This window comes from Passer domesticus, chromosome Z, assembly GCF_036417665.1.
Source record: "Passer domesticus isolate bPasDom1 chromosome Z, bPasDom1.hap1, whole genome shotgun sequence".
Lineage (NCBI taxonomy): Eukaryota > Metazoa > Chordata > Aves > Passeriformes > Passeridae > Passer > Passer domesticus.
This window is the reverse complement of record NC_087512.1, coordinates 33,143,835-33,157,037: the sequence shown is the minus strand read 5'-3', so window position 1 is coordinate 33,157,037 and position 13,203 is coordinate 33,143,835. Positions and strand designations below refer to the sequence as shown.

The 13,203-nt window shown below is 35.3% G+C and overlaps 1 protein-coding gene across 11 annotated transcripts in view; it reads right to left on the bottom strand.

Annotated features, from left to right (window-relative positions):
• Positions 1-13,203, bottom strand: part of CCDC171 (coiled-coil domain containing 171) — a 183,344-nt gene that overhangs the window by 162,407 nt on the left and 7,734 nt on the right. For all 11 annotated transcript variants that reach the window (XR_010352356.1, XR_010352358.1, XM_064403322.1 and 8 more), the window contains 4 exons: positions 11,860-11,992; positions 10,169-10,343; positions 7,540-7,637; positions 2,466-2,612 (listed from right to left, as the gene is read on the bottom strand). Coding sequence is in view for 9 of the 11 variants with exons in the window: in XM_064403322.1 (XP_064259392.1) it covers positions 2,466-2,612; positions 7,540-7,637; positions 10,169-10,343; positions 11,860-11,992 (553 nt within the window). In the remaining 2 variants the exon portion in view is untranslated. The remainder of the gene's footprint in view (positions 1-2,465; positions 2,613-7,539; positions 7,638-10,168; positions 10,344-11,859; positions 11,993-13,203) is intronic.

The following is a 13,203-nucleotide window of genomic DNA, read 5'->3' as shown; positions in this document are numbered from 1 at the left end:
CTCAGCATGGAAATTGAAGATACATATCCTATATCTACCAACTTCAATCTATAAGCTAAAAATTCTATGACGAGAGATTAAAAAAAATACAGATCTACTTCATGAAAAAATGTAGACCATTCTGTCTGGGGTGCACTACTTTAAGACTTCTATATCTGAATGGAAATTCAGCTTGGTGACTGATATCATCATGCACTTAGTGGATGAAGGAAGTTGTAGATGTTATACATCTAGTCTTTAATAAAGGCTTTGACATCATTTTCCACAGCGTACTCCTGGAGAAACTTGCTGCTTATGGACCTCAGGAAGCAGCTGAACATGAGTCAGCAGTGCCCAGGTGGCCAAGAAGGCCAATGGCATCCTGGCCTGCATCAGCAACAGTGTGGCCAGCAGGAGCAGAGCAGTGATTACTCGCCTGTATCTGGTACTGGTGAGGCTGAACCTCCAACCCTGTGTTCAGCTCTGGGGCTCTCAATTCAGGAAGGGCATTGAGGTTCTGGAGCATGCACAAAGCAGGGCAACAAAACTGGTGAAGGGTCTGGAGCACAAGTCCTGTGAGGAGTGACTGATGGAGCTGGGAGTGTTTAGCTTGAAGAAAAGGAGGCTCAGGGGTGAACTTATGACTCTCTACAACTGCCTGAAAGGAGGCTGTAGCCAGGTGGAAGTCAGTCTCTTTTCACTAGGTAACAAGTGACACAATGAGAGTAAACAGCCTCAACTCGTACCAGTAGAAGTTTAGATTGGATACGAAGAAAAAATTCCTCATGGCTAGGGTTGCAAAGCATAGAAGGAGGCTGCCCAGGGAAGTGGTAGAATCACCATCTACAAGGTTACTGTAGGCTCTTTCAGATAATTATACATACGCAATTTACTTCTAAGATGGTAAAGTGAGATGCAAGTTGCCAACAGGATATGTATTGAAGTCTAACCTAGTTTGTTTTTTTGATTCAAAGACTTTTGCTAATTTTCTTTAACTTTTAAATGCAAGAGGTTTTATCACATACTTTTCCTTAGTCACTATTTAAATAGCTATCCTTATCAATAAGTAACACGAGACTCATTTTTCTGCAGACTGAATATATCTTCTTACATTATTAAAATATTCAGAAAGTTAAAATAGTTTAACAAAAATTTAGAAGCAAAAAAAAAAATTTTTTTCTGATTATGGTTAGTAGGTAGCATTTCCCTAATAAGACCATCATTAGGGTATAGCAATTGTACATTTTCAAGGAACTGCATCCTTTCTTTTCAAATTTACAGCTGGTGGGTATATTCAATCAAAATATTTAAAAAGATAAATGATTTGCTGCCTTTTTCCTGTTCCTTTAAGCTCATGACTTCTCTGTTAGTTTACAAAAAGACATGAGGTCACAAGAAGAGTCCTTACTCAAATACAGGGAAGCAAAACTTGGTGCTTTTTAAAAGAGCTATTGGAACTTCACAGTATGCAACACATTCCAACTGAAGGCAATTCCACTTAGGCCAGTAAGTGCAGCTCAAAATACACAACAATAGATTTCCTGTAGAATTCTTTGAGGGCACAAAGGTCTACCTTGTTGGTCAATAAGTCAGTGTTTTTAGTTGATGAGCTTTGATCTTCCCTGTAGGAATGCAGGACTCCACCTACCTAAAAAATCAACACTTAAAACATTTCTTTTGCCTTTAAGAGAAAAACAACAGAAAAAAACCACAGCTGAAGACAATGTCACTTGTTCCTTTAAGGTTTCAATACTGAAGAAGTGAATATGAATTTAAATTCATTGCAGAAAATATTTAAAGATGCCTCTGGTAGAAAACATTCATCCAAAAATTGTTTACTCAATATGATTTCTGCAACGACAAATGTTCTACCAAGAAAGTCTTGGTCCAGACTATGCACACATGCAACAGAACTACTACAAAACCTATCAGCTGACAAATAAAATATTGCAACTTAGGAGGAAACTAGCTGGTTAGTATAAGGAACCTATTTACAAGATATTATTCTGAAAGGTACTTCTCAACCATGGGTGTCACTCAACAGAGAGGAAAACTAAACCTGCAGTAACTAACTCTAGTAGCCAGCTCTAGGAGGAGGCTGCTGTAAGGCCATCGTGATCTTTCAATATTCTACTCCCTCACCTAGCACATCATCTGGCAATTTTTGCAGCTCCAGCAGATTCTCCACCAGAAATCTATTAAACCAAAAAGCATAAGAAGATAGACAAATTAAGACTTTAGATTTCCTGAAGTACAGTTAGTCTTGTTTTCACACTTATATAAACCTTTTCCTATCTGCTGTTGAAACACAAGTCTCAAGCCAGGCTCACAATAGAAGTGGCATTCACCTGTTCAGCCATTTCGGCAAAACAGATGTTCAATATTTTGTTCATCAAGTACATAGAATTCCAGCCGAACTAGAAGGTTCCATCCCTCAAAAATTAAATTGCTTGTTGAGACTAATAGCAATAGTCAAAAAGCCTTACTTCAAGTTCCTTTAAAAGTCTCTTTTCTCGTTCAGTGCTGCATTTAAGTTCATTGGCCTGGCATCTCAGCACCTCATTACAGCCACTGTGTTCCATCTCCACATCTGTCAATTTCTTGCGTATATTTTGCAGTTCATTATTCAGCTCCTAGAAAAGAAATAAGGCATTAAGAGTTACTTTTGCTAAGATAAAGTAGAAGGACCAAAACAGGAAAAACTGCATCAGAACAGATTAATAAAATCTAACACATTGGCACATGCCAAGCATTTACCCAGCAACAGACGTTCTTCATTCACCACCAGATAACATATGTTAGCACACAACTCACTACAAACATGACCTTCTGCAGTAATACTAAAATCAGAGCCAATTCTCCACAGGAAATTTTTCTCTAAAGAAGTACAAGGCTGCTCCTCCAATCTGTTCTCTCTCGCAGCTCAGTGGCAATGGTGGAGAGGGAAACAGTTAAATGCATTTGATGAAATGACAGATGTTTTGCTTTGTTATTATTCTAACTGTTAGAACTTCAAATAAAATAATCAGACATTTGTTGAAAGTTACTCCAACACAATAAATATTCTTAATTTCTACTATTCTGAGGACTTTTCTCAGAAACCGAATTATAAAATTAGTTACATGAACTATAAATTTCCTGGAACGATAAAATAACTAAGCTGTTCCCTCCCACAATTTCTGCTTTTGGAAGCTGAATCAAGATACAGGTTGGTGTAATTACTAACACCTTGTACTCAGCTCTGTGGAGTCACTACTACAAAATCCTCATTTATGCCACACCAGACACGAAAGAAAGTAGCCAAATAATGAGCCCCCAGTAGCCTAGCACATATTTAAGCTGGGGATTCCAGAAGCCTTAAAGAAGAATAGCTTTGGTCTAGTGGACAGAAGTAAGATTTTCCATAACTAGCATCAGAAACAAGTTACAAATCCAGTGACTTAGCTGGAAGACCTTTTGAAAGCCAATTACTTTCCGCACAAAACGCAGAAAGATTAGCGTAAGTCCTCCTGTTCATTTATTCCTATAGTTTATCATGGCTAGAGACATTTTGTGAAAATAAACCAGTTGGTCTACAAATTCTGCTATTACTCTTACATCACATAATCTTGTTCCTGGAAATTACTAATTATAAGGCATCTGCAGAGCAGGGAGGAGATGGAAAAAGAAAATTAATTATTCATAAAGAATGATTCTTTGGAAGATTGAAATTTGACATGTCTATACAAAAAGACCAAAGAAATATGAGTCTTTTCCAAAGTTTAAAACAAATTTTAGAAGTTTTATAATGACTGAAGGTAGAAAGTTTTGACCTCTTAAACACAACACTAAGGCATTCATGACTCCCTTATTAACACCTAGTGCCACTCCATTACCATCAACTAGTAAATGAAAAAAAAAATTAATTTTCTCTTTTTTCATGTGGAGGCACTAGGCATGATTTTTTGGCATTCTCCGAAAAGACAAAAAAAGGAGCATGCCTGTGAAACAAGTGAAATTAAAAAACAGGAACCTCAGTAAATCAAAATATTTCAAAAACAGTCTACCTGGGTATGGATTAAATTTAAGCTAATCTTCTAACTTTGCCTGTAACACCAAGACAATGGAAAGGCTTCTTCTCATCAGCATGCAAAAAAAATTACTTTTTCTCAAATTTACAACTACTCTCATCTTCTCCATATTGGAAAGATATAGAAATATTTCTCTTCAGATTTATCTTCCATATTAACAGAAGTGAGCTGTGAAAAGTGCATATGAAATAAGTAATACACAGCTTCCTGGAAAAATACTACATCAAGACTTCAATAAACTAACATGAATAATACATCAATCTTGTCAAACAAGTCAACATGACTTCACAATCTTGAAGTCTCTGAACTTTTCAGACACGTTATAACTGTGTCAGACTGCTCCAGCACTTTGAAGGTTCAGAAAGAAACATACCTCACCATGCTAAAAAAGAAACACCTTTATATATATGTGTGTATCTGCATGTCACATACACACTCACTATACATATTTGCTTATCAAAAACATGGCTGGTTGGTTGGTTTAGAGTGTGCATGAACAACACAATTTCACAAATAGTCCAAGGAAAAAATGAGTGCTTCTGTGAAGGAATAATATATCCTGACTCACCACAAGATGATGCTATTGCACTTACTATTGAACTCCAACATCTTTTACCATGTACCAAACACAAAACTAAGCACACTCAATACAGCAGAACACAAAATTTTCTCTGTTAGAAAGCAGAGAGGATTACTTTAACTCCATGTCATAGAGACACATTTTAGTAGATTAAACTAACTTAATTTATATGCCTACCTCAGCATTTTTATAGCTAATTTCAGACTTATAGTTCACAAAGTGCAGGCTTAGAACCAGGATTTGCCATCTATGTTTAGAATCTTGCTTCTACGTATATATTAAGAGCACTTTATGTAGCTTTCATCTCATAATTCAAAATAATTATGAATTATTTAAAACAGGACTGTAAATACACAACACTAAAGACTCGGACACGTCTGAAGCTTTAGTTAACGAACCTAGACCCATCTGATATTTATCTGCCAAATTAAATCAATTAAGCTTTCAAACAACAACTAAGACAGTCAAGTCCAGATTTAACATTTATGCATGTATTTTTTATTTCCCAGAATTTTACAACTATATGTAACTATAACTAGGGTAATGGGCAAGAGAACACTACAAAAACAAAGCAGAAAAACTGAACTATTTGCAATTGAACTAAATCCAAAAATTTTGCTATTCAAAGCACACTGGTAGTTGACATCTACTAATGAATCACCTACTTTAGGAGAGGATAATTATATAGCTTTAGTACACCCTTCCAACCAAACCCCTGATTCTACAAATCACCTTTCACTTCCAAACCAACATACATTGACAGAGAATACAATGACCCAAGCAACCCACTGTTCCTTTTAATCTGAGGAAAAAACATCACTTCTAAGAGTATAGTATACTTCTTAAAATATCACTATTTTCATACAGTATGAAATGCACTGAATAAACACTTCTAAACTCTATATAAAAGAGATGAAAAGTCGATTCCAAACCCTCAACTTAAGTGAGTCCACTGTTAGCCAGAACACAAAGCCAAAGTACCACTCTTAGCCTCCTTTACCTGGCAACTTAATAAGAAAACTGTGTCTAAGAGTAAGTTTCCGAATAGCCTAAACCTAACCTTAATTTTTTTTTCCAGCATTGACTTTGAATGAAAACTGACTCATGTTTCTGCTGGTTTAAGAAGAACCTTAGGGTATCACTTGTCTATGAATTCACATATTCTCCTCTGAAACCTTCTCTTTCTCTTGTTTTTTTTTTTTTTTTAACTATAACTTTACAGTTCTCCCAAGTAGTGTTCAACATATTGACAAAATTATTGAGGGGACAAGGGAATTTCCTTTTTATCCTTCATTCAAAGAAAATCAAATCAATGGGATCCTTTTCCATCCTCAGGTCTCTTCATCATTAAGATAAACAGCACAATGCAACTCCTTTTGCAGTCCATGCACAGAAACACTATTCATCCACACACTACCTGATTTCTACTACAGTGTCAATACTGCACCACTCCTTCCAGATCTTGCCTTCAAACAGCTGAAGAGTCAGTACACAATACTTCTGAAATATATGTAATTCAGTGAGTGTCTCTGCCCTGTTTTGTTTTGCGAGCTGCTTCTACAGGTGGCATACAGAATCTGAGCAACACTCTAAAATACTACAACAGGTAGGTTTGCTGTCAGAATTTGGCTATCAAGCTGCCAAGTAAATTTAGTGTCATTTGGGAAGACTGGTACTGTCCCAGGCTTGGAGCTGACCAGCTGGGAACAAAGTAACCAGAAAATTTTCTACTGCTTGACCAATGCCCATCCCAACTGAGACAAGTCTGTCAAATCTTAGAAGGGACTACAAAGGAAGGAAATATATTAAAAAGTTAATCTTTTAGCAGCAATCTGTTCTCTGCATACATCATGCATTTCAAATTAACAGATCCTCTGCATACACTTCTTTTTATGAAGAACACCTACAGCTGAATACATTCTGTTTTTTTCATCAAATAGTATTCTTACATAGGTAAGATACAACATATGCAACTTGTCATTTAAAAAGACAAAAGTATAATTGAAGTACAGTGGTGTAATTCCATGTGGCCCTGTGAAGCAGGCAAAAGTTAGGTATGTTCTAGGTCTGTTCACTCAGCACTTCCACACCATAATGGTACATGATTTCCTCTAAACACATTTCAGATTTGAATAGCTTGACTGTCTAAAAAAGGTGTAGAAAGTTTGTATTTGTATTACTTTTTACACATTTAACACCCAAAGAATACATAAATATCAGTATAAATCAGGAAATATGATGAAATTAATTACTAAATAACAAAAGCCCCATACTCTAGAACAGTTTATAATGCCATCTCTTAGTATCAGGTGATTTTTATCTAACCAAACAGCAGAATTTCCAACAATGCTTACTTCTGTTATGTGGTATGAAGTGAGTAACAATACAATGCACAGCTTGAAATCCCATCATCACTGTTCAGGTTCCCTGAAAGTATGTGGTCTCCATATTATACAAACTGTTTTCACATTCACAGGCTATTGGATGTCATACTGGGGGACCTAACAGGGAAATTGAATCAGTGGGTGTTAGGTGCCCCGATTTTACTGACTCAGTATCACATGACAGTGCAAACAGACTGTGCACTGGTAACTTGATTTAGGCGTTTACCATGAAAATCAGCCATAACACATTTCATCAAAGCAAGAAAGACTGTGACATGCCAAGTGTAATTTAATAAGGATATATTCAGAAATACTCTGCAGCATTTAGCTACTTGGAGGATTTTTTCCTACATCAGAAAGACGTCAATCCACTACACACTTCACACCAAAAAAGTTCCAGCCATTATCTCATGTAACTTTCCAACTATGAATACACCATTCCAGTAAAATAGTTTCTACTTAATTTCTTTCTTTAAGAAGGAATATATATAAATTTTTATAAATTCTGCTGATTATCATCCTTCACCTTAGCAAGTCTTTGCTGTTCCTCTTCCCACTTCTGTTGAGCCTTATGAAATGTTTTCTCAGTCTCTGTCACTTTCTGCTGAAGGTTTTCATTGAGTACTATTGTTTACAGAAAAAGAGAAAGAAAAAAGGTAGAAGCATAATGGCAAAACATATCCAGAAAAAAAACCCAAACACATAATGATCATCAGTTCTTCTGTGTATTTTGATACCCTGTGGAACATTGCAACATTAACTCTCCAGCACTGGAGAGCACCAACTTCACTAAGAAGAAACCAGCAAATTTTGTGTTCCTATCACATCTTTCCCACAAGTACATAGGAATATATGAGTGATTTAAAAAATTAAAACTTTTTTTTTTTCTTGGAAATGGATAAAAACCTGAGATAATTCTTTGCAGTCCCTTCTGAATCAGCATATTCTGTGATTCTGTGAAATTACATCTTTATAGAATGGAGGACTTAATTTCAGATTTCTACATTTTGCCAGATTACTTCCAAATAATCTGGCAAATAATCTGAAATAATATTTCATTTTTGATATAGGTATTAGTCTGTATCAAATAAATTTGAGCTTAAATGACAGTAAAGATAGGCACCTGTTCCATGAAAGAGACTGTAGATAAACCTAAGGCAGGTTGGGTTAACTGCTTCTCAAGATATTTAAATCTTCAGCCCATAAATGACCTGAGATGGACGACATTGTATACACACTTCTGTGCAAGCTTAAATGCCATGGAAACCTTCATAACCTGTAAGCATAACCTTCCTAACCTTTATTGCAGAAAATATTTTACAACAGCTTTTTATTTTACTGAATACAGCTAGCTGCATTGGCATTTAAATCATCACCATTTTGCAACAGGATTTTATTTCAAATTCATCCCTGTTTTATGACATTTCTTCCTAGTCAGAAAAGAATGAAATTAAGAGAGCACATTAAGATGACACAGAGAATCAGTGGACAGAATGACAGGAAAGGACTGCCAGATGGCAGAAAATCAACCCTGAAAAAGAATAGCAGAAAAAAATCTGGTGCGAACATTGAAGGGTACAAGGCACTAATGAAGCATTCTGTCTGAGGAGATATGCTGGGGTCATACCAAAGCACCATGTGAAGTGAGAAAGGCTCCAACTGGCACAGGACAAGAAGCATAAAAATTAATAATTGCTAAAAAATTAAACAGCAAAATTATAATTTGGTTTCTTTGGCACTTGTTACAGACTTAAAAAGTTTGAGAAATTTCAGCCAATGGAGTTTGTTGCAAATTGACAGACTGCAAATTATTGACTATGGTATTGAAAGAAACTAACACACACATGCATTTAAAAAGACGTCCCTTGCCTCTGTAAAGCCTCTCCTCTCCCCTTTTTGTTCTACAGTCCCCTCACCACAGCCTCACAGCCCCGTCCATTCAGGAACGTGACAGGCAGCCCAGCAGACTAGGTTCACTGTGCTGTGGCTCCACCAGCATCAGTCCCTCTTGAGTCCTGCCACTCGGTACCTGCATGGCATGACTCTTATACTGGCAAGGAAACCAGCACACATGGAAAAGAAACATGACTGTGCTCTAAATGAGAAACTAGCAATTCAAATCACAGAGAAATTTCCTAAGGGGGGAAAAAATGCCTTCTTCCAGATTACAATCTGTAAAATTAATTATTTTTAATGTGTTTGCGATCCCTAAGATTTTTGATGATTCATGTGTTCTCCAAAGGAGTGAAAGTTCAGCTTTCCAAACACCTTAAAATTACTTGTTACTTTAAGTACTTGCAAGATCCAGACTCTGTTTCAGTTATTGGAAGGTTAAAATCTTCGAGGAGTACTCCAAACCCTTCACTGAATATCAGCAGCTCATCAAACTCACAGATACATCTCCTGCACTAGATTAAATAGATATAGCAGTTTAGGTAACTAAAAATGTGCCTCATTTCCTTGTAATGATGAGAAATCCCTATTTTTGAGGAGTATAAAGGAAATCTGAGTTTCAGAATACAAAAGTAGCAGGAAATAAAAAGTCTACATAAAAACCTTCTCTTCCACATACTATTGTCACAACACACATTACTATAGAAAAAGGCAACAAAAACAATGAGAAGAAAATAAACCAGACATGAACAATAAAAAGCTTGAAGCATTTGAAAATATGAAAGGAAATACACGTATGATGAGAATTTCCAGAAAAAAAGCTGCTGGAAATGGTGCAAACGAATGAGCAGGAGTTGATTTTTTCTACTCTTTTTTCTTCCTGTTTTTTTTTTTTTTTTTCCTTCTGAAATGGAACAGGAAGAACTACTGGACATAGGGATAAATTGGATGTGAAGGTGGCCACCATGATTACAGTTCCACACACAGACAGCAATGAAGGAAGAAATAACACAAGGTGATGGGCAAGAGGAAAGAAAGGTTGGAAGGGTTAGCCAGTTAGTTCTAATCCACACATAAGACAGTAAGAGTTTGTGAACTCTTGTAAGTTTTCAAAAGCAGATAGGTAAGAGATGGGAAGAAAAGACAGATTCATGAAAAACAGCAATAACCTAGAAAATTTAATTAAGTCTCTGCTTCCAACTTACCTCAATGACATGAAACAGAATTAGCTTTTATTCCATCTTTACTTCTTTGAAACCTACCTTGCAGTTCCACAAGTTTGTTTTTTGCATCATTTAATTCTTCTTCTGCAGTACACATTTTCAGATGGGCATCTTTTCTGGCAACTGCCAATTCATACTCCAGACCTTGTCGAATGGCCTCTCCTCTCTCAAATTCTGACCGTAATTTGATTATCTGTTTTTCATAGTTGGACACCTAGAAAATAAATTTCACAAAACTGCTAATAATGTTCCCTTGAGGAAGTGCAACATGTTACAGAAATACACCTACAGAATACTTTTAAAAGTACTTGGAATCACATTCACAACTGCCATCTTATTCCAGTTAAATTTGAAATACAATCTTGCAACTGCATGTTTATGCATATTTTGATACCCCAATGTTTTTTGTGAACTGATCATTTTCCTAGATGAATTTCATGTACCTTAAACATACCGCTCAATTTTTTTTTAAAATATACTACCTTAAAAATTTACCATATGTTACTGGTATCTTCCTGTACCTCAGAGGAAAAAAATGCCTTAAGAGAAACATTATATTCCAGGCAACCTTCTGGGAACATTCAGAACAGTCATATTGGGATACTAGACTGTCAGACATCTAGTAACTCATAAATATACAAACAAGTATAAAATTCAGTCCAATAGAGCTCAGGAGTCAGATGCCTTTAATGTTACCACACAACAAACTAAGAATAGAAAACACTTCCAAAAGGGATCTTATACAGGCTGAGAAACAATCTTTGCTGCCAAAAACTGGATTCAGAAAAACAAGTTCAAGATATTTCAACACAAGATGATGGAAAGTAAAATACATATTTCTTCAGAACAACTACAAAGTAGTAATATTCTTATTAATGAGAACTTCATACATGGGAAATCACCCACATTACAAAGGATTTCCTTGATGTTGTTGCAGCAAACTGGTATGGAAATGAAGTAGCATTAAGAATATACTCAATCTTTTCTTTAGTCCGAATATCATTTCCCCCACTAAAAAATACAAGAAAAGATGGATGCTGAGATGTAATAAATTTTAGTATACTGCTGCTAGGCACACTTCCCACATTTGCTAATGCCAATCTGGCAGTTGATAATCTGGTTTAAACTAAACTGCAGAAGAAGTATTATTACTACTATAGGGTAGCAATTCTGCTCTAAGCAATCTCCCATGAGAAGCTGATGTGGGTGCTCATTCATCTGGTTTTGGCTAACTACAGCCAATAAAACAAGCTGTTGTTCCATGTACATTTATTATCTGTGTATGTGTCCAAATTAAGAGATGCTTGCTTCTCCCACACTGACTTGTTCTTGCACTTCAGTTACATTGTTATTTTCCCATTGGTTTATCAACCAATTAGTGTCATTGCAAAAAATGGATCCATTAAACTATCTGGATTAAAACAAACACACAAACAAACAAATAAACAAACAAGCAAACAAACAAACAATCTCTTACACTGAGTTCGGGGTGCACAAGATTCTTCTGCCTTTTGCTATTGAGTTATACCACACCTTTAACTATTAACAGTGACAAGAGGTGCTAACAGTGTCTCTGAACAGGTATGAGAGGTCTGTACAGTGACACCTTTCTTCATGTTTTCCAGTTACAGACTGTGCATTTAATCCACCATCTGCGAACATTACTTCAATGAAAAAAGATTACATTTATTCCAAGAGTAAAATAAGGCAAATGAAAAAGAAGTCCTTACTTCTTGATTGTGTTGAATAGTTAAATCCAAATTTTCTTCTTTAGCTTGAAGAAGTTTCCATTTCAGACCTAAAACAGCATCCAACTCTGATTTATTGCTCTTCTGTAGTAACTCACATTCCTCATTATGTAAGCTGCAAAATAGTATTGTTTTAAAGAAAACCTAAGCATTCCTTGTAAGTTTTAATGTTCCCTTATTTCAATTATCAGGTTGTCAGTCCAAAGCTCTATACATTCACTTAAGTAAAGTTATGCCTACTGTTGCTTATTATGCAAACTGTGAGAGATGTAGAAGCAAGAACTTATATTAGAAATGCACTTTTAATTTCCCTAAGTCAATTTAAGCATGCTTTTCATTATTTTTACAATTGATCCAATAAACTTCCAGCATGGTTAAAAATATCATTTCAATAATATATATTAAAATGACTAGCAAATTTCTGTCTGTCTCTTCAGTAAGGCTCATTTTTTAACATGGATTACTGTCTCAAAAACATAACTGTCATAAAACAAATGCATAAATGTGGAAAAAATCTCTCTTCCGTATTTTGTTTTCAAAAATATATCTAAGCTACAGATAAACAATTATTCACAAAAAAAAATACAAACTAAAGCTGTAGTCCTCTAAAATAATCTGTTATGTTATTTCCACTACTTTTTCAGCCAAAAGAAAATCTGCTTGGCAGGTAACAGTATTTGCCTCTGAGCATCACAAGCAATAGCAAAATAATCAAAACAAGCCTTTATGTAGAGTGAAAAATTAGTATAAAAATACATATTTAATTTACTAGCTTAATAATCTAGCAATCAATAATTATTCAAAGTGGACAACTCAAAGTATTTCAGGAGCTGAAATTCAGTCTTCACATTATTTGATATACGTCATTTTTCAAATTATTAAAGCTATGTAACAATGGCTGTACTAATCAGTTGCTCCACACAAACGTGGAAGTTGTCAGGACCACTAAATATGAATTAAACTGTAAAAAGAAACATGATTAAACTAAACAAAGTTGGCATCATTTCATGCAGAACTGAAAATACTAAAATAGCTTCATGTAGCTGGCCTACATGAAGTCTTAAGTATTATTTACAGAAAGAACAGTTTAATAAATTCCAATACACTGCGTTTTTCTAAATAAAAAAATTATCACTTTACTCCTAGATTTATGCACAGGCACCATTAACATTTTTCACAACTAAAACCTTTACCTGATGATATATGTTTTCTCCCATAAGCTGACTAACACAAATGTCATCAACAAGTGGACCAGTGTCTTAGATTAAATGTAGCCTTTAATGATACTAATAACAACATATTATGAAATTTCAGGTTTTTAGCTGC